Source organism: Sinocyclocheilus grahami, unplaced genomic scaffold, assembly GCF_001515645.1.
Source record: "Sinocyclocheilus grahami isolate Dianchi unplaced genomic scaffold, SAMN03320097.WGS_v1.1 scaffold24.1, whole genome shotgun sequence".
Lineage (NCBI taxonomy): Eukaryota > Metazoa > Chordata > Actinopteri > Cypriniformes > Cyprinidae > Sinocyclocheilus > Sinocyclocheilus grahami.
Genome location: NW_015505203.1, coordinates 777,780 through 805,299, shown reverse-complemented (window position 1 = coordinate 805,299; position 27,520 = coordinate 777,780). Strand labels below are relative to the sequence as shown.

At 37.0% G+C, this 27,520-nt stretch overlaps 3 protein-coding genes across 3 annotated transcripts in view; 2 read left to right on the top strand and 1 right to left on the bottom strand.

Annotated features, from left to right (window-relative positions):
• The window catches only part of dysf (dysferlin, limb girdle muscular dystrophy 2B (autosomal recessive)), a 53,707-nt gene extending 47,569 nt beyond the window's left edge, over positions 1 to 6,138 (bottom strand). The window contains exons 1-9 of the mRNA XM_016247832.1: positions 6,088 to 6,138; positions 5,900 to 5,987; positions 5,695 to 5,808; positions 1,991 to 2,106; positions 1,769 to 1,895; positions 1,590 to 1,693; positions 1,436 to 1,504; positions 1,312 to 1,355; positions 1,127 to 1,209 (exon numbers count right to left, since the gene is read on the bottom strand). Coding sequence (XP_016103318.1) covers positions 1,127 to 1,209; positions 1,312 to 1,355; positions 1,436 to 1,504; positions 1,590 to 1,693; positions 1,769 to 1,895; positions 1,991 to 2,106; positions 5,695 to 5,808; positions 5,900 to 5,987; positions 6,088 to 6,138 — 796 coding nt within the window. The remainder of the gene's footprint in view (positions 1 to 1,126; positions 1,210 to 1,311; positions 1,356 to 1,435; positions 1,505 to 1,589; positions 1,694 to 1,768; positions 1,896 to 1,990; positions 2,107 to 5,694; positions 5,809 to 5,899; positions 5,988 to 6,087) is intronic.
• Positions 6,139 to 10,544: 4,406 nt separating this feature from the next.
• Positions 10,545 to 14,803, top strand: LOC107563341 (E3 ubiquitin-protein ligase TRIM39-like). The gene is made up of 7 exons (XM_016248196.1): positions 10,545 to 10,592; positions 10,795 to 11,375; positions 12,017 to 12,112; positions 12,683 to 12,916; positions 13,005 to 13,155; positions 13,635 to 13,991; positions 14,075 to 14,803. Exons 2-7 carry the CDS (start codon positions 10,797 to 10,799, stop codon positions 14,608 to 14,610), a joined length of 1,953 nt encoding a protein of 650 aa, XP_016103682.1. The 5' UTR covers positions 10,545 to 10,592; positions 10,795 to 10,796; the 3' UTR covers positions 14,611 to 14,803.
• A 1,280-nt stretch (positions 14,804 to 16,083) lies between these two features.
• On the top strand, positions 16,084 to 19,494 carry LOC107563043 (E3 ubiquitin-protein ligase TRIM39-like). Its single transcript, XM_016247820.1, has 5 exons — positions 16,084 to 16,155; positions 17,440 to 17,643; positions 17,736 to 17,889; positions 17,974 to 18,243; positions 18,965 to 19,494. The coding sequence occupies exons 1-5, from the start codon at positions 16,084 to 16,086 to the stop codon at positions 19,492 to 19,494; spliced, it is 1,230 nt and encodes a 409-aa protein (XP_016103306.1).
• Positions 19,495 to 27,520: the final 8,026 nt, after the last annotated feature.

Below are 27,520 nucleotides of genomic sequence, written 5' to 3'. Positions count from 1 at the left end.
CAAGCCAATTTTACATAACATTCCCCAAAAAGCAGTGTTAATTTCATTATCTAGTTTCAATTCACAGCCAGTTTATTACTAATATGCAAAATCAAGACATCAAATCAGCAAGCAAACAAGGATTAATGTCACACTGGAACCCACACATTATTGAACTAATGCAACGTCTTTCAACATTGTAAACTGAAAGAATATTTTTTCTGATACCAAGAAAATAATTTCTGATACCAAAGTTACTTTTACCTATACTAACTAAATAGACAGAGACTACAAATTAATAAAAACACAAATGGCAATCATTGTGGCACAATGCTTGAGTGAATCGAGGTGTCAAGTTGTGGCTTTAGCCAATGATATGAATTTTGGGAAGGACTGATTTTAATACGCTTTTGCTCTGAGAATCGATAATATCTACCATTGTTCAGCAGTTATGTTTAATGTTTTTAGTTGTGCAGAAATAATGAACTTCAGCATATCTTCTTTAAATGGTAGAGCAGTGGTTCTCAACCAGGAGGCCGGGGCCCATTAGAGTGCCTCAACAAACTTCCAAAGAGATGTCAAGATTTAAAATAAGCATAAAAATAAAACCACTAAAATGTACCCCATCATCAACAGTTTTTTTCTTTCCTCTTTCAAGAACCAGGGTTTACACTGCCTTAAAAAAACCTGGATGAATTAGGCTAATGTTAAAAGTGTGATTTCAAAAAATCATGAAAATGAATGAAATCTTAAAACTCTATGGACATTATTTTTACAGTGAATATACATTTTTCTAGTTATGCCATGCTCTAAATTATTTTGTCAGGTAGAAACTGTGAGTAAAAGCTATTTTTAAAAATCTGTATCCTTTATCCTTACCCAGTAAATTGACTGGAAATATCATTAAAAATCATTGGTTAAAAAAGTGGGAACACCAAAGAACATTTGTCTCTTAAAACTTCTAGAATCCTGAAATTAATTGTTGTGAACAGTGGGTGGCCTTGGAGTCAAAAAGGTTGAGAACCACTGGTATAGAGAGTAAAAAAGCTGTAAAGCAGGATAATGACCTAAGGAGCCCCTTAGATTGATACTACCATGTAACAACAGAAGTAAACCAACAATTTGCATGCCACAAAGCACAGCCTACCTTCAATTTCTCCTCCAGGGGCTGAGATTTTGGAAATACATAAGTGTGTCGTGCCAATGACATCATTGTGGCTGGCTCGATCCCTGAAAGAATCACAATAGGAAGGCATATAAGATAACACATTTTTGTCACAAATTAAACAATCCATATTAACATATGATGGCTAGTTTAGAATTTGAACTGACCAATCTAAAATGCGTATCCTCATCTTTTCACACATGGATGGGAACTGGAGTGAAAAACAGACTGTTAATAGACCTAATGAAGGACTTGTTATGTAGCTTTGTGAGGTGAGTGCATGTCCTTTACCCTAATAGGCAGAGTGAGGCTCTGGTTCCACTGAGGGTTGGCGTTTTTCTCCAGAATCTTACTACTGATCTAGAGATATAAAAATATAATATCAGTACCTTTTTAGCAACTTATGAATACCTCATGATTAAACTAATTACGAAATCAGAAGTACCGTTTTTCCTGCAAAGTTGACCTCCACGAATGGATCCACCAGGTTCTTTCGATTAGTTTCGAAACCAAGGAACTGTTTGACACCATCCATAAGAGCGTCATCCACTGTCCGAGGAGAAAAGCAGATTAACAGATGAAACAGAAAACACACGTCTACACACAGACGTGTTTGATACTCACTCTGAGGCAGGTCTTCTGCCCTGTACACTCTGAGAGTAAACGTGGCTCCTGTCAAGGTGAGACCAGCTGGTCTCAACAGGTTCCCCTCTATATCCTCCTTTTCTTCTAGACCCTCTTTCTTATCCATCTGACACACAGCATTGGTGTTTTCAAAAGAATGAGAGAAATCTATACAATAAGGTTCGATTTGTTAACATCACGCTCGATCTATCTCTCACTTACCGGAGGTTCATCCCCTGCAGCCAGCACAAACATGCTGACCTTTAAATAACCTCTGGCCCCGGCAGAAAGATCATCAGGGTCTGCCAGCAACAACCATTTCCTGAGAATAGCATGTCCTGTTCAGTGGAATAGAAAAAAAGAATGCTAATTATAAATACAGCTTCAATTTTAAAGGCAACGAGCTTAATTGAATTTCAGTGATACTGAAGATCCAGAGGTTTGTTTGTATTACCACAAGGTGGCACTATTTTTAAAGCAGAATCATAGAATGAAAATGATAGTACATTTAAATTGAGTGGACAGGGTTTGACATTTAATACAGATAAATATAATTAGGGAGTCCATTCTGTACGGCTCAATAAGAAACCACTATTAATCTGCTTATTACAGTTTTTCAAGCCATTTTTGTTGTGGCACAATCACAGAAATACACAAAAAAAAAATATTTTATTATTTATTTATAATTTAGTATTTTTCTCAAATCTTTCAGCTCAGATGAGAACCAATGGCTTAAATATGCTTTTTGCTGTTCTTGGATCTATTCTAGAAAACAATGCTCAGATGTTTGTTTTATTAACACATAGAACACATTGTCTTGCCTAGAGCAAATAAACCAGTTTAAAGCCAAAATAAATTTTTGGCTTACTACACCTACTTTGTATTACCACAAGGTGGCACTATTTTTAAAGCAGAATCATAGAATGAAAATGATAGTACATTTAAATTGAGTGGACAGGGTTTGACATTTAATACAGATAAATATAATTAGGGAGTCCATTCTGTACGGCTCAATAAGAAACCACTATTAATCTGCTTATTACAGTTTTTCAAGCCATTTTTGTTGTGGCACAATCACAGAAATACACAAAAAAAAAATGAGTGACTTCTTAACCGTGACCCTCAAAGTCCTGGGCTTTATTTAGGGTGCATTTCAAAACACATCAGATTGCAGTCGATGGGTGGATACAACTTGAGAAACAACCAGGAAACCGTAGCTTTGATAAGTACGAGTTAAAAATAACAAGACTGAGATCCTAGAGTTTCAGGCCCAGTCCAAATACATGCATTCAGTTTGCATTAAGCATAAACTGGATCCGTGTCTCATCTCTAGATACAGATACTGATTCGGTTTTGCCAAAACAGACTGAACAGAATTGTTGGTTGTCAGCAATACTAACAGTCCACCTTTCTCTGTCAATACCTTTCATTTGAAAAACACTTGCCATCTGCACATAGTCAGTCAAATTCTCATGCTGTATCTCTCTCTCTTGCAAAGTCTGCATGTATTATTGCTTACTGAGAGCTCAAACTAAGGACTCTGGCAGTTGGACTGGGAGGATAATTTGCGTCTGTGATGTCTATAAATGGAGATGGTATTTGATACCGTGCCTGAGGAAAAAAACACTTACTGCAGCTAATTTTATGTCTTCCAGTCTCATTCCCTCTCCATAACATTCACATACAAAGGAAGAAATGCATATAAACACAAGATCCCTCTGATTAGAATGGAATCAGACTAATTATGATTAAAATGGAAGCTGTCTGAAACTAAAACCCAAAACGCGAAGTATGGGAACTAAATGGAAAAACAAATAAGAAAAATAGGTGACCTCCAGATGGATAGAGTGACTCAGTATCTGTTTCTGTCAGAATGAGGGGAAGCCTTTTCATCACATGACAAAGAGGTGGAAAAAGAGATGACCCTCAGTAATGATACACTACATAGAGGAAATTCACAACTGTTTTATGTCAAGATATGACATAACATGCACAGAAAACGGGGTTTAAGGAATCTTTCCAACATAATGCAAATAAATGTAATGAAGAAAATTGAAAAAAAGTAAGAAAAATCAACAGAAATGAGAAAGGTTGCCGGTTACACTTTATTTCGATAGTTCACTTTAGACATTCTACTAACTATAAGTAACTTTGTAACTACATGTCAACTAATTCTCATTCATTTGCAACTACATGTCTACTAACTCTCAGAGTAGATTTAGGGTAGGTTTAGGGTTAGTAGAATAAGTTGACAAAGAAAGAGTTAGAAGATATTAAGCAGACAGTCTACTAATACTCTACTAACTGCTAGTTGACATGTAGTTGCAAAGTTACTTACTGTTAATAGAATGTCTAAAGTGGACTATCGAAATAAAGTGTTACCAGGTTGCCTTGCCTTTACTAACTGAAAAGCTAAATAGAAATATTTTTTAAAAGTTACAAACATGAAATTACTAAAATTAAGCAAGTACAACTGAAATCTAAAATATATTGGGGAAAAAACGAATTCAAAATATTAATACAATGCTATGATAATATTTAAATAATACTAAAAAATAGCACTGGAGCCAATGAATGAATGAAGCAGGTAACTCAGCACTGCAAGCAATACTACTCTCTTTGAGAGAAAATGATATGTCACAAAAAGTATCCAATTGAAATTTAGAAATCTCTGCTCTCCTTGATATTTTCCAAAGCGGTTTGCCAGGATAATGATCACTAGTGATCTGCTAAATAACACAAGGCAGGAACTGCATTGTTTCTCTGAGCATCCTGCAAAATGAAGTCATCAAATCAATCTACATCCTTATTAACTTAATATTTAATAGCTTAAAAGTAATTATATCTTAATAATATGTGTTCTTGTTTTGTGATCATTTGAACAATCAAATAGGATGATTAAAGGAAGAAAAAAAAAAACGAATTCAAAATATTAATACAATGCTATGATAATATTTAAATAATACAAAAAAATAGCACTGGAGCAAATGAATGAATGAAGCAGGTAACTCAGCACTGCAAGCAATACTACTCTCTTTGAGAGAAAATGATATGTCACAAAAAGTATCCAATTGAAATTTAGAAATCTCTGCTCTCCTTGATATTTTCCAAAGCGGTTTGCCAGGATAATGATCACTAGTGATCTGCTAAATAACACAAGGCAGGAACTGCATTGTTTCTCTGAGCATCCTGCAAAATGAAGTCATCAAATCAATCTACATCCTTATTAACTTAATATTTAATAGCTTAAAAGTAATTATATCTTAATAATATGTGTTCTTGTTTTGTGATCATTTGAACAATCAAATAGGATGATTAAAGGAAGAAAAGTATTTTGTTGCCATGGAAACTCAGCATACAAATACACATCAAGCTCATCAATCCCACATGCTCACAAACGCATGTTCCTGTACATCCCTGCGCTGCAACAGGATACATGGAACAATGGGAGGAACTGCCACTCAGTTTACGAGGTGGTCTAAAACTAGTGTCCGTCACATTCATTCATTCAATGCAAGAACTAATTAAAATAATGAATCAAGCTCAAATCAATTCAAATATCTGAATTATGTAGCATCTTGCAGTGATATGATCGCTCTGCTATTAGCTGTAATGATCCACCGTCCTAGAGTAAAGTTATCAAAACATATCACTTGGCAGAAATCTGCTTTTTCTATGCCTTTCAACAATCACCATCAGACTGACCGGTCAAAAATGTCCCTCTAGCTCTAGAATGAAATTACTTTACATAAAATACTATTATTGTTAGTAAACAAATGCATTTTTACTATACTGGTTTGCTATAGGAATTACGCATAATTAGCACTCATCTACCCAACAGTCTCAAAGACTGAAATCTGCATCTGATCCTACTTTTTCATGCCCTCAGCTAGATAGACAATCACGTTTTTGATGTCACCTCTTACCTCTGAAAGTGATGCTAGCAAGCGGGTCACTATGCCTCTCCCCTTTTTCTACATTTCTCAGATTGGTCGCCCTCTGTAGCAAACACCTCAACATGCTGCCTTGATGCCCAAACTCTCCAACAAGAAGCAGGGCAAACCACCATCAGACCACAAAAGAGAGACAGATCCTGACAGGACCTTCACAAAGGTTGCTCTGAAGATAAACGTGTCTTGGGATCTTTAGGTCCAAAGCTGAAGATGAGTGTGGCGTCCAGAATGGAATGCATCAGGGGGTTGTATAAACCAACCACAATCTTGAAAATCAATTTCTGTTTGAGTCCTTGATAAGGCGTCCGAATTGATAAATGTGTTTCCCTTACATGCGTACACAGAGACTGTCATGTAGGAACTTACGGAGCCAAACTTAGTGTGGACCACACTTTCCTCTCCAGTGACCCAGCCCATAACTCCAGAGGAAATTTAAACATTTCCTGCAGCTTGTTCTTCTCTCTCCTCATCCATCTTTTCTCTACAGTCTTTTAATTAGAAAATAAAACATTAATGAATATAAAACCTCTTTACGTTTTACAAAAACTTGCATAATGCAGTGGATTTGAGAGAACAACATCTTGTAACAATTAGTGTAAGCAAAAGATATTTTGGGATTTAATGGCACCTGTAATTGCCAACATCAAAATCCACTCATTTAGAACTAACAAACATTAGTTACCACACAGAGTTATTTTATTATGTTAGTATACCGTACTACAAGAGTCTCTGAGGTCTCTGTGTAGGCTTGTTTCTTGTTAACTGACATTTCCAAGCGAGGAGCACCACCTACTGCCATGACTTGGTCAGATTTCTCCCTGACTTCTAAAGTTTTGTTTTGATTTTATGCTTTAAGAGCCTCCTGATTAGCCTGACACAGCAACTGTGGTTCAACCAATGGTATGAGTTTGGGGCGAGACTCTTCAGTTTGTCCACCAATGGCAGATGGCGGGAATGTTCACATAAGTGAGGCCTTATATTTGCAATACAGTTTGCTGATGCTAGCCTGTACACTTCACCTTTGAGCTTGCATCATCCTGTCGTAAAAAAATGTGATGTGGATTCAAATGAGATGATGCCAAATTCACACTGCAAAGGTGAAACACAGAAGTGTTTCTGAAGAGGCATTCAGGTGTTTGTCCACAAACTGTTTATTGCTGTTCAGAGGTGGTATGAATCCATTTACACAGCAATTACAACTGTATACTTTGATACTAGAGACTGAGATGGGTCAGAGCATGTCAAATTTTGTCAGGCTATTATCCAGCATTGTGACTTTACACTGAATTTTTAGCACTTGGCTGTATAAGACGCCTATTTGAATGATTTACAGGAGATTTAGTAAAAACTTGGGTCATTAATATCTGAATTACTGTATTTAAATGAAGTATTTTTATGTAAAGAAATGTCGGTTTATTGTGATTTGCAGTGTCCTTTTTTGTTACATCTTCCAAAGCCTCAGCAATAAAAGGCACAGCAACTAAACGATGTACAAAGCAACCCAATAAAATGAGAATACAAGACTATGCTCTCATAATAGTTTGTTACTCTAAAATGTACCACTGAATGGATGTAATGGAAGGGAATGCTGTATTGTATTGATTTACTGAAGTACTTTAACATAGATATCTCAGCTTGCTGGTATATGATTGCCTCATGACTACAGCAATGACAAGCCCTCTATTGAGCAAACAAACTGCATTCCCCAAGAAACACAGAGGGGGGAGATAAACATTGAGCAAAATTCAGGTCAATGTACTTAAGTACTTGAATATGAGAAAATATTAAAACAGCCAGCTGTTTGAGCAATCAGGATCAGACATACTACCATTCAAAAATTTGGGGTTGGTGAGATTTTTTAAATATTTTTGAAAGAAGTCTCTTATGCTCACCAAGACTGCATTTATTTGTTCAAAAATACAGTAAAAACAGTAATATAATTACCTTTTATAATTCATTTCCAGCGTTATCGTTGACATAATTGCAAAGATATTATTTAAACTGAGCTGGATGTTGACATCACTGAATTCAATGATGAACTGTCTTTAACTGAAAAATGAGTGTTTACTACTGTCATTTTGCATTATTGACACTATTTTCCTAATTAATGCTGTTCAGTTGCTTTGTCACAATCCGTATTGTTAAAAGCGCTATATAAATAAAGGTGACTTGACTTGACTTGACTAACCATCTCACATGAATTATGGGCCCCTAAAAGCTTTGAATGTAAAGCAAACAGGAGCCCCACATTGAACCAAACTGTGATGACATAGCATCTTAGAAACACAGAGCAGATCAGTAGCACTCTTTGACACACACATATTCCAAGTGCAACAGGACACCCATAAAAATACACGAGAGAGAGACTGCAACTGCTTTTCCAATAATAGCCCGCTTGATGGAATGTGGAAAGTAGGAAGACCGACAAAAAGACAGTGAGAGAAGAGAATGAATGTGACAGTGCAGAAAAGAAAATGTAAATCTAGCAAACTCTCTATAGCATATTCTACATAAAAAAACTCCTTACTCGTTCACCCTGGTCTGGCCCTTACCTTCATAAGTGACAGTGCAGTAGGCATCGCTAATGTCCTCATCATGCGTCAGCACATTCTGGGCGCACAGAATAAACACACGCAGCATGGGTGGACAGTGGTTACGGCAGAATCCGCAGCTAATAACACTTGTAAGTCGCAATACAGGGCACTGTGGTCCAAGACAGAGATGGACCACTAGGGGTGTCTCTGGATCCCAAATCAGTCCCAAAGAATCAGTCTGGTTTTCACTCCAAGAACAGAAAATGAAAAAAGATAACAAAAAGAAGAGAGGTAGAAAGAAAAAGAGAAAAGCTCTGCCACAGACTGCGCATAGGACAGTAGTCTGATGGGACTGTAGCTGGTGTGGTTGCTGCCCCACTTCCTGGCAGCCTGCACACACTCACACACAGCTGGCTCTAAAGCCCCTGACTCATATACATGCTGCCCTTTCAATCACAGACTGCAGCTCCTCTTAAAGCGACAGGAGACTTTTGGTCAGCACCTGTTAAAGCAACAGTGACTCACAAGTTTTGGGAAGTTCACTCCTGCTGCTGTCTACGTCTCTGACAAAACAGTAAGGAAGATTTAAGAACAACTGGCATTGTACAACACTGTACAGATGTATGGAAATTGGAAAAGGTTTAGACCAGAGACTGGGATGAGAGACCCTTTCCCATGATACTTCTAAGAATAAGATTCAAACCTAAAAAGATCAAATAAAATAAAACCATCCTCATAATTTACATAGTCTACTTTATTAAGAATGTGTGGCTCCAATTTAAACAATTGAATTTGAGTATATTAACATTCCTCATTGTGAATCCATTGTAACAAACGTTTGTAGGTCGGGAAGAAGGAGGCGGGAACCGGCGAACATTTACACAAACTTTAATAATAAAATAAACTCACAACAGCGCGACAGCCCCTCGCGGACGACTGTCGCGCACAAACAAAACCAAAACACAAAATAAAATCCAGGCCTGGTCCTCTCTCGTCCAACACGGTCGTCACGCCTCCTCTTTATCCTTCCGGAGCTCCTCCGTGAGACTCGAGACCGGTGAGTGGTGCAGGTGTCGCGCATTAGCAATTACTCCACCGGCCTCGCTCCGTTCCCACGGCTCTCGGCCCCGCCCCTCTCGTCACATACCCCCATCGCCCCTCGCAGGCCGGGGGGTAGGCCTACTCCCGAGACTGCGCTCTACTCCCCCCCCCCTCCGGCCGCGGCGTACCTGGGGGTAAGGACAGACAGACGAGGCGAGAGAAAAGGAGACGGAAGGATGAGGAGAGACAGAAGGCGGGAACCGGCGAACATTTACACAAACTTTAATAATAAAATAAACTCAAAAGAGCACGACAGCCCCTCGCGGACGACTGTCGCGCACAAACAAAACCAAAACACAAAATAAAATCCAGGCCTGGTCCTCTCTCGTCCAACACGGTCGTCACTCCTCCTCTTTATCCTTCCGGAGCTCCTCCGTGAGACTCGAGACCGGTGAGTGGTGCAGGTGTCGCGCATTAGCAATTACTCCCCGCCCCTCTCGTCACATCCATTATTTCTAAAACAATGAAACATTGATTGAGCATTCATTTTTTTTCAGGTTTTATCGACAGTAAACTAGTAACTGATGATTCTGCCATGATTATCATCCTGCAATTCTGGAACATGAGGACACCTCAAAATACATAGCACTGATGGGCATTTAAATTAATTATTTTTTCCTGTCTTGTTTTGTCATGATCTCATTATATCTGCAAATTTTGTTTCTAGATTAACATTGATTCCACATTAGAATGTAAACATAGAGGACAATTTCAGTAAACGGAAATTTGCACACACTTTTAAAGAAATGAAACTTAACTGGGGTGAGGGAATTTAGCCTAAACAGTCAAGAGCTACTACTGTACAGTAACTCCTCCTACATCCTGCATCTGTCATAAACGCCAACAAGGTTTAAAAGTATTTTTATTTATTTAAGCTTCACTTTTTTTTTCCTTCAAGGAGTCCTTTTATTTGAATGCACTTAGAATGAAACATAGTTTAACACCAAGCATGGTTATCCTGTCATATTGTCTAATGATGTTCACAAAATGACAACTATAACATTAAAAGAAAAAAAAACATTACTGGTCCAGTCTCAAACCATTCTCAAAGAGCGACAACCTTAGCCTTATTATTAGAATAACAAAACTTGCCAAAAGAAAAAGGTGTGCTATCAGTATTATGCAATACTTTATAGTGAAGTGAAACTGAAACCTATTTAACCTCACAATAAAACCTGGTCTGATCTTCTTTGTACTGTATTTTTCTCCTGAGCCAGAGACAACACCAACAGACAGGTGAGATTTCATAGACTAAAAATGTAAAGCTATGTACTGTAAAGCAATTAACTTAAGAATGATACTTAAATATAAGACTAGACTATATAAATATTGTATAGAACCGTCACAGCACCACGCTACAGAATATAGACTAATATAATTTCGACCTTTGATCACTTCTACGCAGAGCTTCATTGTGTCCCTGTTTCTGCACTTACAGTCATGACTTCCTTCAGTTCATCACTCTCTGGTGAGCTGCTCCAGTGCAATATATGTCTGGAGGTGCTCACTGACCCAGTCACCACTTCATGTGGACACAACTTCTGCAATGTTTGTATTGAGGCATGCTGGGAGAGTGGACAGCTCTATCGTTGCCCTCTCTGTAAGGAAGGATTTGATAGTAAGCCAGAATTGAAAATAAATGTAGCATTTCAAAAGGTTGTTGACCGTTACAAGGTGCATCAACAGCCAAAGAAACTCCAACACCAGACAAAAACCTTTCCTCACATTTTATGTGATGTCTGCTCTGAAAACAAGCTAAGGGCAGTAAAGTCTTGTTTGCAGTGTGTAACATCTTTCTGTGAGACTCACCTGACCAATCACAAAACTGCACCAAGGCTCGTAAGGCACAAACTGATCGACCCCGTGGACAACCTGGAAGATTATCTCTGTGAGAAACATGATAAACCACTGGAGATGTTCTGCAGAGACGATCAGACCTGTCTATGTCTGTTTTGCACTGAAACAGAACATAAGACTCACAACGCTGTTCCTATTGAAGAAGAAAGTGGACACAAGAGGGTAAGACAAAAGATATGAGAGATTAGAAGATATTTTAGTATGTCTATTCAATTATACTTAACTGAACTGTTCACACGAAATGAATTTACTTATCTCCTAACAACTTCTGTGAAACAAAGAGCAGCTCTTTCTCATTCCACAAAAGTCAATATGTCCATATGAGTCACATTTTAGAATTCTTTCTAAAGCAATTCAATAGCTTGTGAGACAAACAGATCACAATTTAAGCTACAGGCCGATATTTTTTGCTGACACAAAGCACTAAAATAAACTACAAAAACTGCACATTAAAGCAACAGGTAAAAACATCAGTTAATAATTTAAATTTTGGCTTTTTCTTTACAAAATGATACACACGTAGACAGCTGCACAAGTGCAGGTGTAAATGATGAACTTTTTTAAGGTTGGGGTGATCTATTCCTTTAAAAATTTCATTTTACTGTAATTTTGAAAAACATGTAAAAACAACTAGAAATTGAATTGCCAACATATGATTTCAAGAAAGTATTGTAAAGTAAATCGAATTGATGAAATCTAACAAACTCACTGCAAACAATACTTTCCTATTGTAAGAGAACTGTTCTATGTGTGTTTACACTTGATGCATTTACTTTAAAAAAATATATTGTTTCTGTCCTCAGATTCAACTGGAAAAGACACAGGCAGAAATAAAGGTGATGATCCAGGACAGATGTAATAAGATTAAGGAGATAAAAAACTTAGCAAAATCCAACAAGGTGTGTTGTTAGTGAAAAATCAACAGATTTTTTAAAACAACTATCTACTGTATAGAGGTGGTGGAAAGAATGGTTTGGAATCTGATTTGAATTCACTGTCTATTATTCTTCTCAATATAACTAGAGCACCAATGAGAGCAATAAAGCAAATAAAGTTGAGCTGTTTACTGATTTGATCCACTCCATTGAGAGATGTCAGTCTGAGCTGCTGGAGGTGATGGAGCAGAAGCAGACAGCAGCAGAAACACAGGCTGGAGAGCTGATTAAAGAGCTGGAGCAGGAAATCACTGAGCTCAAGAGGAGAGAGTCTGAGCTGGAGCAGCTCAAAAAAATATATTGTTTCTGTCCTCAGATTCAACTGGAAAAGACACAGGCAGAAATAAATGTGATGATCCAGGACAGATGTAATAAGATTAAGGAGATAAAAAACTTAGCAAAATCCAACAAGGTGTGTTGTTAGTGAAAAATCAAGATTTTTTAAAACAACTATCTACTGTATAGAGGTGGTGGAAAGAATGGTTTGGAATCTGATTTGAATTCACTGTCTATTATTCTTCTCAATATAACTAGAGCACCAATGAGAGCAATAAAGCAAATAAAGTTGAGCTGTTTACTGATTTGATCCACTCCATTGAGAGATGTCAGTCTGAGCTGCTGGAGGTGATGGAGCAGAAGCAGACAGCAGCAGAAACACAGGCTGGAGAGCTGATTAAAGAGCTGGAGCAGGAAATCACTGAGCTCAAGAGGAGAGAGTCTGAGCTGGAACAGCTCTCACACACTGAAGATCACCTGCACCTCCTACAGGTCAGTGTCTCTCTTACTGCTCACATCACAGGACAACACTCCTGACAACACTTATGAAGCATTTCTCTGCTCTCCTGCATTGCACCAGGTCTACTCATCTGTGTGCAGCCCCCCAGAAGTCAAGAGCTGGACAAACATCAACATTAACACTGATCTACTCAACACAGACATTCTGGATAAAGCTCTTACTTGCCTCAAGGAAAAAGTCAACAAGGAACTGAAAAAAATCCATGATATCAGTAAGCATTATAGAAGTGAATTTATATGAACTTAAGAATACTTTTCTAGGCAAAAGGGGCAAGTTTGTTTAGAACATTGTATCCACAACAATAATTTAAAGGGATAGTTCTCTCAAAACAAAAATTATGTCATCAGTACTCACACTCACGTTGTTTCAAACCTGTATCAATTACTTTCTTCTGTTAAACACAAACAAAGATATTTTTAATGAAAATTGGTAACCAAACAGTTGCTGGTAGCCATTGACTTTAATAGTACAATTTTGTATACTATGGAAGTCAATGGATACCAGCATCTCTTTGCTTTATTTACCTGAGAACTGAGGTTATATGCAGTTTTTAGATTCTGTCTGCCAGCAAAATCTGTGCAAGTTGCAGTTGTCTAATAATATTTTCTGCTCAGTTATTGATCTAGTGATTAAATAAGGCTTGCATCAGTCTTGATTTATTACTGTATATTTAAACATTTTCTTTTACAGCTCAACCTTCTGTTGTTCACGGAATCAACTTCAATCCCCCAACATCACAACCTTCAACCAATAGGATATTTGAATTTGGCAGCACTAACACAGATTCTGCTCCCTTCCATCATTCACTGCTACCTAAAAGTTCTTCAGCTATGGAGAAAATTGATACTTTGAGAACACAGAAGTGCATCCTGACAGAGATTTCAAATATTAAAACAAGCACTGTTCAGACAGAGGGCAAAATCTACTTTACTCTGGGTAAAACAGACTTCGGCACTCGCTCAATGAAGAAAGCAGAAAAGATTAATAAGCCAGTGAAGGTCTCATGGTTCGGTCTGAGTCTAAATACAATACAGCAACTTTACGCAGGTAAGATAAATATGACTAATATTAACATTAGTTTAAGGGTTGCTTCTAATGCATTCATCACTTTACCTGTGTTTTTCTTGAAGTGGGTGTGATTTTGGATCCTAACACAGCTCATCCTAAACTCATCCTGTCTAAAGATGGGAAACAAGTGAGTCATGGTGGATCCTGGAGAGATGTTCCCAATAACTCTGAGAGATTTGACTCGTCTGCTTGTGTCCTGGGAAAGGATGGATTTTCCTGTGGGAGGTTTTACTTTGTGGTCCAAGTCGGTGATAAGACTGAATGGGACTTAGGTGTGGCTCGAGAATCCATTGAGAGAAAGGGGAAAATAACAGTGTGCCCAGAGAAAGGATTTTGGGGTATTTGGCTAAGAAATGGAGGTGAATATGTGGCTAATGAATATTGTCCTGTTCCTCTTTCCCTAAAAGACAAGCCCCAGAAGGTGGGGGTGTTTGTGGATTATGAGGAGGGTCTGGTCTCCTTCTACAACGTGGAGACCAAGGCTCTTATCTACTCCTTCACTGGTCAGTCTTTCACTGAGAAAATCTTTCCATTTTTCAGCCCTTGCAACAAAAGAGGAGATGTGAACACAAAACCTCTGATTATCCATACTGCCTAATTACAATGCAGTCTATCTTCCTTTAAAGAAATAATTAATACAACAACATATGTGGTCACAGTAGCTGGTTAAGAGTTTTTGTTGTCGTGTGTTTGTTTATTACCAGCAACCATGAAATATTCATTTCATGCCTGGCTAGGTAAATGTGAAGTTCAGTGAAGTACTTCTTCACTCTTGTTTCTTGCTTCAACTTGTTATATCATAATGTAATTGCTTAGACATAAAATAATAATTGTCTTGCTGATTGTACATTAAATTAATTTTCCTTTCATTTTTTCTTTCTTCATTTTTATTTATTTATTTATTCATTTGGAAAGTGAATAAAATGTTTTATTGAACAAATGTGTGTTTGCTTGATTGCTAAACGCCAATTAACAGAACTTTACTAAACAGTTCTAACTCATTTAGAAGCATTTTGTTTCAAAGTAGATTGATGCGATTGCAGCATTGTTCCATCTTTTTCTTCTTCTCAGACAAAAATTGATCTTTTAGTTTACATGCACTTGCAGTGAAATTACGGAAAAACATACAATTGCAAATCACACAACACTCTAAAAATTTTATTTAAAAAAATAATAATTAACCCAACAGCTTGGTTAGTCCATATTTGACTCAAAGTTGGGTTGAAATAAGACAGCATTTTTTTGAGTGAAGGAAAACAGCAGAAAGAGTAAAGTTTGTGAACAAACTTTGATGTTGGTTCGAGAGAGCCTGCATAGAAAGTTAGTAGTTTTAAAAGCTTGAAGTATGAAGGTTTTAAGGCGAGAGAATCTATTAGACAGACAGATAATCAGATAGATGTTTTAAAGTGTTACTAGAGTGTTGTGTTCAGTAGATAGGGTATTCTGGTTTGTTGCTAGGGTGTTGCTTTTGCCGGTCATTGTGTTGTCACTCACAATAAAAATCAATGAGTTGCAAGATGCCACAACATTGCACCTCTGGTTGTTAAAACCACCACAATTTGAATTGCTGAAGAAACTGGATAAACTTTCACAGGTAAGAATGCATTTGGTTGGGTTTTTAATTTGTATTAACTCAATATTACAAGGTTTTTAATCTATAGTACCTTTTAAATGCCATAATGGCTTTGTCTTGCTGTATTGTGTTAGTTTAGCAAAATCTTCTGCTGAAGTTCATTGCAGATATAGATATTCATACATGCATATTACTAGTGTTGCAGACACACCGGCAACTTGCTCTCAAGTGTTCACAGACCATCTTTGACCATTCCAATATGGCGGACAGCTTACGTATAGCGGCCCATAGAAACAGCCGCTAATAGGGCATCTACCTATACATATCTATGTGTTTCAGATAGATACTAGCTGCTAAGATAGATATAGCATTGCAAGTCAGAACAGTCTGAAGGTCTGACCTGAGTTTGGTGGTAGGGTAGAGTGGGGGAAAACACCCCCCTACTGTTTTTCCCAAAATAACCACAAGATAAACTCAAGATAATTTTTTATTGCAACTATGGACTACGTTGACAAGAGTGATGTAGAAGTTTTCACCATAAAGCTTACACTGGAGAAAATGGATTTCACAGTGAATGATCTAATTAAGAAAAAAAGTGTTTTAAAGCTTATTGTTTTGTAGAAAATCACAGTGAGAACAGTAGGGCCTGTAGATAGGTAGTACATGTTATTTAAGAAAAATATTATTATATTTTCAGAATATAAATATTTTCAGACATAATTTTTTCTCAAAAAATTACCCGTGGGGTAAAATGCCCCCCAGCCAGGTGGGTTAAAGTGCCCCCAGGCCCTGGGGCCCAGGGGGCAATGGGCAATTACTGTAGTTATTCTGTTCTGAACATCAAATCCTTTGTTTTTCCATCAAATGTATTCTAACTAGTTGGTTAAATAAAAATATTTGGACTTTATATTTAAAAATGACCTCAAGTTAGCATCAGGTTAGCACCAGCTAACAAAATCCTTCAAACAGGCTATTATAATTTTGTAATTCATAATTACTGATTATATTCTCTTTTTAATTTTAAGCTAAAACTGCCTGTTCTCTGATTTTGCTGTAAATGTATAAAGCAAATTGCTTTGTAAGACTGGGGGGCATTTTACCCCACCTTGGTACAAATTTTATTGTTTTTAATTTTTGTTAAAAATCTAATAACATGAAAACTCTGGACATTTTTCGTACTTGGTTTATAATTTATGTCATTGTCACTAAAACTATGATAACTTTTCTGAACACATTTAACTTTTGTTTCACAGAGAAAAAAAATCACATAGTCCTTAAGGGGGACGTTTTCCCCCACTCTACCCTAACAGCTTGAAAGGTCTAGGATGAATTGGAGTCAGAACGTTTAGTCTCTGAAAAAGTTAGCAGGGGTGAAATTAGGGGTGATGACTACAAGATACACACCTCTTGTTTATGTTGGACTTGTCACTTCATGTTAATCTGCAAGCCAATAGCACATAAGCTTTTACATAGAACAAAAAGCTTTCCTGACCAATTGTAAAGAACTTTTTTTCCAACCTGCGGCTATTCCAGACTCCAAACAAAAAAAAAAAAGTATAAAAATCTCAAAATAATTTTCCCTGATAATATGTCAGCAATAATGTCACATCATTTATGATTACCCTAGCTTTTAAGTAAAGACATGGGCGATTTTATCAGCAACATTCTGTGACAGTTCATGGAAGTGATACCGAGGAGATAAAAAGCTCTGAAAAGGTGCACTTTGAGTGATTCAAAGCCATAACAACTATGTATATGTAAATTTTAATGGTTACTCACCTTGTGGAGCTGATGGAGATAATGCTATAGAATACTTCATATAACTCTTAACTCTGTTTTCCCTAACCTCACCAGAACAACAATGTCAAAAGTCTCACTGCTCTGATTGAGAGATGTTGGTCTGAGCTGCTGGAGGTGATGGAGCAGAAGCAGAAAGCAGCAGAAAAGCAGACTGAAGAGCTGATTAAAGAGCTGGAGCAAGAAATCACTGAGCTCAAGAGGAGAGAGTCTGAGCTGGAGCAGCTCTCACACACTGAAGATCACCTGCACCTCCTACAGGTCAGTGTTCTTTACTCAGCAATATCTCTTAGAATTCTTGCATTAGATCAAACTGCACATTTATGGATCCCCTCTCTCTTGCAATACTGCAGACTTGCTCATCTGTGTGCAGCCTTCCACAAGTCAAGTCCTGGACCAGCAAAATTACTGATATGAACATAGATCTGAACACAGAAATCTTTGAGAAAGCTCTCCGGGGCCTTCAGGAAAACATCAAAATGGAACTGAAGAAATTCTTTGAAATCAGTCAGTATTAGAGAAAATATATACTCTGTTGTTTCACTTGTGTATGTTTTTGTTTAAATGCAAATCCCTTTTTTTTTTTCATAGTCCACTGTCCACACAGACCTTCAGTTGTTCAAGAGTCTTCTGCCTCAGATTCTGGGAGTACAGATTCTGTTCCCTCTCATCCTTTACTGGTGTCTGAATGTTCTTCAGTGATGGAGAAAAAAGATGTTTCAGCTATCCTGAGCACAAAGCAGGGCACTCTGACAGAAGTGTCAAATACTACAACAAGCAATGTTCAGACAGAAGACAAAATCTACTTCAACAAGAGCAGCACTCCTTCACCAAAAAGAGTGGAAAAGATTCATAAAAAAGGTATTGTGACTGATAAGACAGACACAGACCGAACAGAACACTTTTCGTGTTTTTTTAGTCTTTAACGAAGTGCTTTTTTGTGCTATTTATCCAAAACTGACATAAAATTTTGTCTTCTACTAATTGAAGTAACTGAAGTTTTGAAATCTATAACTTTTCCGAATTGTGTAAATTTATTAATTTATGTCACAATATTCCCAATCTCCCCTACTCCATGTACAGGTGTGGTTTAAGGCTGGAAATACACTACATGACTTTTGCTTAGATTTTTGCCCCTATTTACAGTCTGGAGGGGTTGACTCCAAAAGTCAGAGCCAGTCTGCAGATTTGAGTTGACAGATTCCATAGAAAATGGCGTAGTGTATGATGGTCACAGACTCTTGATTTATGAATCCATCCAATATGAGGATATCCCACATGTTTGATATTTTCAGCCGATTTTAGAACACGTGTTGTTTTTCTTCCTCTATGACTTTTTACAAAGTCGGTAAGTGTATGATGCCTAGCATTTAAAATCTGTTGTTGATGAAGGTTAATAGAAGTGTATACTAACATTAAATATTTCTCCATCAGCAGATCTGAGTACAATAAAGAAACTTTATGCAGGTAACGTCCACATGGTCATGGTCATGATTAACATAAGCATAGATTCCTCTCAGATGGAGCTTTTAAATTGGCTGCTTGTATTGTATTCGTCACTGTACATGTGTTTCTTTTGCAGTGAATGTGATTTTGGATCCTAAAACAGCTCATCCTAAACTCATCCTGTCTAAGGATGGAAAACAAGTGAAGCATAGTGGATCCTGGAGAGATGTTCCCAATAACCCTGAGAGATTTGACTCCTCTGCCTGTGTCCTAGGAAAGGATGGGTTTTCCTGTGGGAAAATTTATTATGAGGTTGAAGTCGGTGAAAAAACTGAATGGGACTTAGGTGTGGCTAGAGAGTCCATTGAGAGAAAGGGGAAAGTAACAGTGTGCCCAGAGAATGGCTTTTGGTGTATCTGGCTAAGAAATGGAGGTGAATATGTGGCTAATGAATCTTGCCCTGTTCCTCTTTCTCTGAAAGACAAGCCCCAGAAGGTGGGGGTGTTTGTGGATTATGAGGAGGGTCTGGTCTCCTTCTACAACGTAGGGACCAAGACTCTTATCTACTCCTTCACTGGTCAGTCTTTCACTGAGAAAATCTTTCCATTTTTCAGCCCTTGCAACAAACGAGGAGATGTGAACACAAAGCCTCTGATTATCTACTAGTTAGTTAGTCTACTACTAGTTAGTTAGTGTAATTATCAAACAATGTTTCTTTAAAAAAAAAAGTTAATGCAACAAATAAATGACAGGGGTTATACATTGCCCTAAGATTTAATCTCTAACCTTCCTCAGAGAGTGTGGATTGATTTGCTGCATCCAAATATCTGAATGTTTGATGAATTAGACTTACTATACTTTATTATTTTTTTATATGTCACACTTTTACATTACAGAAGTTTTATGAAATATTGCACTATTCTAATAAGGAAATTTGGTGTGGTAGCATTGCTTGTATCGTGTTCACCCATAGATTAATTACTTCCACTTGTATGATTCTCATCTTTGGATAGAACTGCCTGCTAAACGAATAAACATAAATGTGGTTGATGCTTTCATTCTGTCACTTTATGCCAACACAATGACCATTCGACTAATCTGACACAAAAAAATGAAATGAAATACAAATCGAAAGAATAGTTTCTTGTCATTCAGTAGAGCTAAGTACACAATACTTTGCTTGCATGAACAGTGTCACTGCTCAAACAAATAAGGTTTTTAAACACCCTTCAGGCAACCTTTAGAAATCATTGTGACACCAAGCTTTGTCACTGTCACTATAAAGAGCTAAGTAGGTTTGTCAAAAGCACATGGTTAACTTGTTTTAAGACTTAATTAGCTTGTCAAACTGCCTCATTAACACTTCTGGGTTTCTCAAGTAGATTTTAATGTAAAAATCATTTGGGACTTGAAGGTGGCCAGAGGGGCACATGGATCAATCATGTGAATGTAAAAGGAGTGAGACTAATTCTTGGTCCTTCTGTTCTAGATCACAGAAAAATGACATTTAATACTTTTCTTATATAATATGTAAATGCAAAAAAATAATATTCAAATATTTAACCACAATTATATCAGTACTTCTAACAGAACATCACTCTTTATGAAATTGAAACTCAAATACACACACACACACACACACACACACACACACACACACCCTCTCTCTTTCTGTCTCACTCTCTCTATTCCTTCTTCCCTCATTCTTTCTGGCAGGCATTCAATTTCACACTTGGGGGAGCAGAATGAGGGGAAGGTCAGGGCTGTGTCAACAGAGGCCAGCATTTTTTTCTTTTTATTTCTGCTGATACAGGGAGAATGAAGGGAGAAAGAGAGACCTAAGTGTCCCTTTTCTTCTCTCCTTCGCACATACACCTACTTCTTGCTGCTCTCTCACACACTAGCAGACACTGAGTCCTTCCCTTGGGTTTTTCTCACTGCATGCAGTTGTCTTTTCTAGCCGAGCAACAAGAGTTACTAGTGAAAATGACCTTTCATTTATAACACTTCAACCTCTCAAGGATGAATACTGTGGAAAAATTGGCACGCAGGTTAACAGCTTTTCCATTTATTGACTTTTAAACAAGACTTAGTACTATTAAAACCAAAATGAAATTGGCACTACTTGCTTGTGTTTCAATGGATCCCCTAAGGGGACATGGTAATAGAAAGAATATGAGACGCAAGAAAAAATTCAATGTTTAGGCGTTCACTCACAAAACTTTTCGCATTCTCTCGCAAAAGTATTGAGAAATATATATTTCTGTATGTTTAATATATATTTCTATCACAATTTCTTTCTTTCAAACGTTTTTCAGGGAAATTTCAAAAGTTTTCAGGGGAACACAAATTTTTTTGCGAAAGAATGCAAAAGCTTTGTGAACAAATTAAAAGTTTCTTTGGAGAAGATTTTGCGAGAGAATGCAAAAGCATTAATGCATATGTTTTATCCCCCCATCTTATTTTTTGGCTATGTCCCAACTCTGTAACTAATGATTTATTGTTATTCCGAATTTTAAAAAAAATGTATGTATCATATAACGTCATTTATATAAGCAACATTCGATTGCATTAACAGTTTTGCACATTCATACTTTTGCAGTTTCCCGCGCTTCTTAAAGGGGTCATATGATGTTGCTAAAAATAACATTATTTTGTGTATTTGGTGTAATGAAATGTGTTTATGCGGTTTAAGGTTCAAAAAACACATTATTTTCCACATACTGTACATTATTGTTTCTCCTCTATGCCCCGCCTTTCTGAAACGTGTAGATTTTTACAAAGCTCATCTCGTCTGAAAAGCAAGGTGTGCTGTGATTGGCCAGCTATCCAGTGCGTTGTGATTGGCCGAATACCTCAAGCGTGTGACGGAAATGTTACTAACCCCACCTGTCGACTTAAAATTAGTTAATGCACAATTCAGACGTATTAACTGATGTATGTTTGTGTGCACTAGTGCATGTACATGAGCAAAGTTCATGCTGTGATTTCTGACACACCCTACCTAATGACTCACATTGCCTAATGAGTGCAAAAGCAAACAAGGTGAGGCAGTTCAACAGATTTAGTTACATATCTCGTTCTACCATACAGTGTCTTTCCTCTCTTTCTTTCTCACTCTCTCTTTTGCTCTAATTACTCAGTTGTTGGCAGTGAGTTTTGTAGTGTGGCAGTGCCAGCTTTGCCAGCAGGGCACAAAGGATTTACTGACCTATTGCTAACACTGGGAGCTTCCTCTAGTAAGCTCATAAAACACTGCACACACCTACACTTCAAAATAACACCATGCAACCCAGTCCCAGCATATGCTGCTTAATGCAGATGAAATTTTGTGCATAGAAACATTGTTTATATGCATTATAGGACAATATAGAAGTCTAGGGCTCAATTAAATTAGATATTGTAGCACTAAATGTTCTTCTCGTGTATTGCTGACTGTGCTTGCTTTGTTCATATTGTTCTCTTTTGTAAGTCATTTAGGATAAAAGCATCTGCTAAACAAATGTAAAAGTACATTTTCACAAATATGGCTCCAGTTAAGAGTAATTCTAATCAATGACAGTTATCTGAACCCTATCAATTAAAATATAGTTAAAACTAAGCCTATTTCATCTGCATGCTAGTGTTATTATTGCTGAAAGGTGTTTGCAAATTTCCCTTAAATGTCCTGTCAGTGATTTTAGTTTTTTTGATAATTACAACAACTCCCTCTCTCCAAAAACTTGAGAGGAGATATATCTTCCAAATATATGACCATAAACCTAATGTACAAATTGATTTACATGCAAAGAGTGCTTCTAATTGGCTGAAAAAAAATGCATAGACCTGCACTATGAATCTTTTTTTTTTTTTTTTTGCTGTTACAGAAGCATGTGTGACTTCTTATTGTAAATGTTATCAATAATGCTTTGTTGAATTTGACTCTTACATGATATATATATAGAAAATTAATATTTAGAAAGCACTTCAAACCACCACATTAAATGGTAAAGGAGCTTATTGTAAATGTTATCAATAATGCTTTGTTGAATTTGACTCTTACATGATATATATATAGAAAATTTATATTTAGAAAGCACTTCAAACCACCACATTAAATGGTAAAGGAGCCAGATAAAGAGTTGAAAATCCATGTACTGTATTGCAAGTCTACAGTCATCCTCAGGAAAAGTCATTAGTCATTAAAGTCAGTAAAAAACTCCAGACTTCACAAGCTGCCAAGAGATTAAGCAGGCTATATTACAGGTGACTTGTCAAATAGAACAAAGAACAGGTGCAAACACAGAACAGAAACCATGACAACACAAATAACATGCAGACAAGGACCTCTGGTGGTGAACCTGCAGGTGTGCTAATGGTTTTGATACAATGCCCTCCCTCTACAAAAGATTGGGGTCAGTAGGATTTTTTTAAATAAATAAATACTTTTATTCAGAAAGGATGCATTAAACTGATCAAAAGTGAAAGCAAATACTTTTAGATTGTTACTAATTCATCAAAGAATCCTGGAGGAAAAAATAGCCTGGTTTCACAAAATATTAAATAGCGTTTTCAACAATAATCAGAAGAAATGTTTCCTGTGCACCAAATCATACCAAATCAGCATAGCACCAGATCATGTGACACTAAAGACTGGAGTAATTGCTGTTTTGCCATTACAGGAATACATTGCGTTTTAAAATTGCATTTTTAAACAGAAACGTTATTTTAAATAGTAATCGTATTTCACAATATAACTGTTTGCACTATATTTTGATAAAAAATAAATGCAGCATTTGTGAATATAAGGGACTTCTTTCAAAAACATAAAGCAAAAAAAAAATGTAAAATCTTATATCAACCCCATTTTTTTTAACAGCAGTGTAGCTCCTGCTGAGGATTTCTTCTCATATTCCAAGGAAGCACCAGCAAAAAAACACATAACACATTGTAACAACACATTTTGAGTTTTATGAATTGTTTTGTGACTGACATATTTGGCTCAACTGTGATGAGATTCAGAGAACAGAGAACGTGAAACTGTTATCAAACCAAAAAAGAGCTCCAGGAGGGTGTTGATTACATAAACTGGGATTTATCTGTTTGGTTTGTTCAGTGAGGGACAGCTGTCTTTGTAGTCTTTTACATTTATGTAAAATCTTATATCAACCCCATTTTTTTTAACAGCAGTGTAGCTCCTGCTGAGGATTTCTTCTCATATTCCAAGGAAGCACCAGCAAAAAAACACATAACACATTGTAACAACACATTTTGAGTTTTATGAATTATTTTGTGACTGACATATTTGGCTCAACTGTGATGAGATTCAGAGAACAGAGAACGTGAAACTGTTATCAAACCAAAAAAGAGCTCCAGGAGGGTGTTGATTACATAAACTGGGATTTATCTGTTTGGTTTGTTCAGTGAGGGACAGCTGTCTTTGTAGTCTTTTACATTTAGAGCTCTTGTGTTTTTTGGTAGTTTAATGTTTACGCAGGAAATGGTGTATTGTTCAATTCCTATATGGTGGAAAATACTGAAATGCTAGGTGTGCTTTAGTGGATTATTAGCATAGAGCATGCATATATTGATATATATTGCTATTAAGTTGAACATGAAAAAGAGAAACAAAAGAAAGAAAGAAAAGCTCTAAGGTGTACTTCTGCATACCACGGTACATTTATTTTAGTTCAAGAGCTGCCTCACAGCAGGGGGTCTTTATAATCTCTTTATAATCTCTCTTTGGTTTAAGAGAAAAGTTCTACGTTGTGTGTGTGTCTGAGTGTGTGTTTGGGGAAGATGGAAATTACAATTCAATAATGGGAGGCCTAAGAGCAGAGCTGAATGCAGTGGCAGACTGCTGGCTTGGAAAGTTCAGTTCTTGTTCTTTTGTCAGTTCTTTTGGTTTTGTGCTAATGATGGTTTTAGGGGGTGTTCTACCCTGCTGTTCAAAGAACAAAACCGAGAGAGGAGGAGAGAGAGAAAGAGAGAGAGAGCTGACCTTGGCAAGAGGAGAGGTGGGTAAATAGATTGTATTGAGGTTACCTTGACAACTGGCTATGCTGATTTTGGTCATCTCTGGGCCTATGGGAAAAGGAAAGAGAGGGGAAGCAGGGAGAGAGAGAGAGAGAGAGAGAGAGATGGTGAGGAGTCAGTTATTTTATGTGTGAGTGTGTTTGTATGAGGGAGAGAAAGAGAGACGCACACAGAGAGAGAGAGAGGGGCTGCCAGGCATGGACTTCATATTAATCATTAACACAATGTTCCCCAAAGTTCCTGCCAAACTAATACGGAAGATATTCATGATGCACTTTTTTTTCCTAAAAATTATCTCTCTCTTACATGCTCTCTGACTCTCTTCCTCATTTCTTTTTCTTGTTGCTAGACTATGATAATTCTAATGGAATTTACTTGCTATTCTTTTCCTAATATAACAAGGGAAAATGGACGCACTGACACTTATCCCATGGCACGTATAAAGATAGACACATACATAAACGTGCACACATTCGTTTTTCTATTATGGTGGGGGTTTTCATTGACTTCTGTTATTTTAATACTGAGCTAATGATATTTTATAGCACCTAACCCTTAACTTGACCCACCCTCACACAAACCTTTCTGCATTTAAACTGTTTTATTATTACTTGAAGACTTTTTGAAATTTTGTATGTTTATTAAGCTATTTACATTTGGCTGGTCCCCATAATGTAGGTGATTTCAGTTTAAACATCTATTGGCAGTATGATTTTTAAAGAAAATTAATACTTTTATTCAGCAAGGGCACGTTAATTTAATCAAGAGTGACCGTAAAGACATATTATAATGTTACAAATTTTATTTTTAAATGCTGTTCTTTTGAACTTTTTATCATTAAAAAAATCCTGAATAAATATACCACTATTTTCACACACACACACACAAAAAACTGAGCATTGCTAGTAATAAGAAATGTTTACTTAACACCAAATTAGCACATTAAAATGGTTTCTGAAGAATCAAGTGTCTCTTGAGACTGGAGTATACTGAAAATTCAACTTTACCACAGGTATAAATTTTATTTTTTATTATATTTAAACAGAAAACTGTCATTTTCAGTTGTAATAATATTTCACAGTATAATTTTTTTTATTGTAGTTTTGATTAAAAAATGCAGCCTTGGTGAGCTTAAGAGACTTATTTTAAAAACATTTGAATTTTAGTGTTTTGTGTATAAATATATACGATTTAATTTATTACAAATTAATTTTATGTATTTTTTTTTTATATATATATATATATATTATATATTATTTTAATTTTTTTATTACAAATTAATTTAATGTATTATTTTTAATTAATTGTTTAATTACAAATTATTTTTTCAATTAGTTTTTTTTTTTTTTACATTTTTATATAATGCTACTTAATGCTTACCTAGGTATTTGGTATTCTGTGGAACATAAAGGAGTACAGCAAAATTACCATGGTACCATGTTTTGAAAACTATGGTACTACTATGATTCTTTTTGGTACATTGTGCTTCAGAGGCACTGCGGTGCTTGTCCATGTTCATGTGCATTGTGTGTGACTGCGCTAAAGTGTTACTTCGGCCCTTTAAGACTCCACTCAGCAATCATCAGCTTAATTGAATTCTCAAGGCATCGAACAGAGAAAATGTAACCAGCATTTTGCCTGTATCAGCTGTCCAGATGATGAATGAGACAGAAAGAAAGAGTCAGCCTATGTGTGTACACTGTACATCCATTCCACACATACTGCACGTGTAGAGGAAAGACAAAGAAATTAAGGGTGGAAAAAAACCTGCATAACTCCCTAACACGTAAACCAGCGAGGCCTTAACCTTCATGTCAGCCTAACTGGAATGAGTGACATCACTGCATAAACACAAAGTCGATAGAAGGAGCGTTCTTGTTTAGACTACTCATGTTGAGCAGCACCCTCTCTCTCTCTCCCTCTCTCTCCCTCTGGCTGTGTACGACATTGTGATAGCCTTAGTATGTATGAGTTGGAACGCTCAACAATGCAGTTGGACACAGGGAGAAAAAAGGGGGTGGGTTAGAGGGTGAAGAAGAGGTTTAGCACATTTGTAACCTGATACGTATGATGGAGTTGCAGGGAGTGTCTGAATGCTTGAGATTGCTATCACTGTGGGATTGCGCTTTTTGCAGTAGCCCCTCACTGCAGAACAAAGATCCAGGGGGCGGGGTTGGATCCACATCTAGGGGGTGGAGATGGTAGGTTTAGGGGTGGAAATGGGTGGGTTTAGGGATCAGGGGGTGGAGACGGGTAGGTTTAGGTATATGTAAGGTGGGAGGAGTTGAATCTGGATCCAACCTCACCCCTTGGATCTTGTGTTCTGCAGTGAGGACCATCTCGTTTTTTTGTGTATGTTTGTGTGTGCATCTAATCATACGCACTGCCATGAGAGTTGCGGCATTATATCTGAAGTACAAACACAGAACAACGATAGAGACGAGCATATACAATTGAAACTGTTTTGAACTGATATCAAACCCCCACGCTCTAGGGGCCATATCTTCCCAATGCTTGTCAAAACATGAAAAGTGATTAACTTTGTATTGTAAGCTTGTATTTGAATGAGGAGGGTGGGGGTCTCCTCTCTGTGTGTGCATTGTGTGTGAAAGAGCTTGGGAGAGGGGGGTGCCTCTATGTGTGTGTGTGTGTGTGTGTCTGTGTGTGTGTGTGTGTG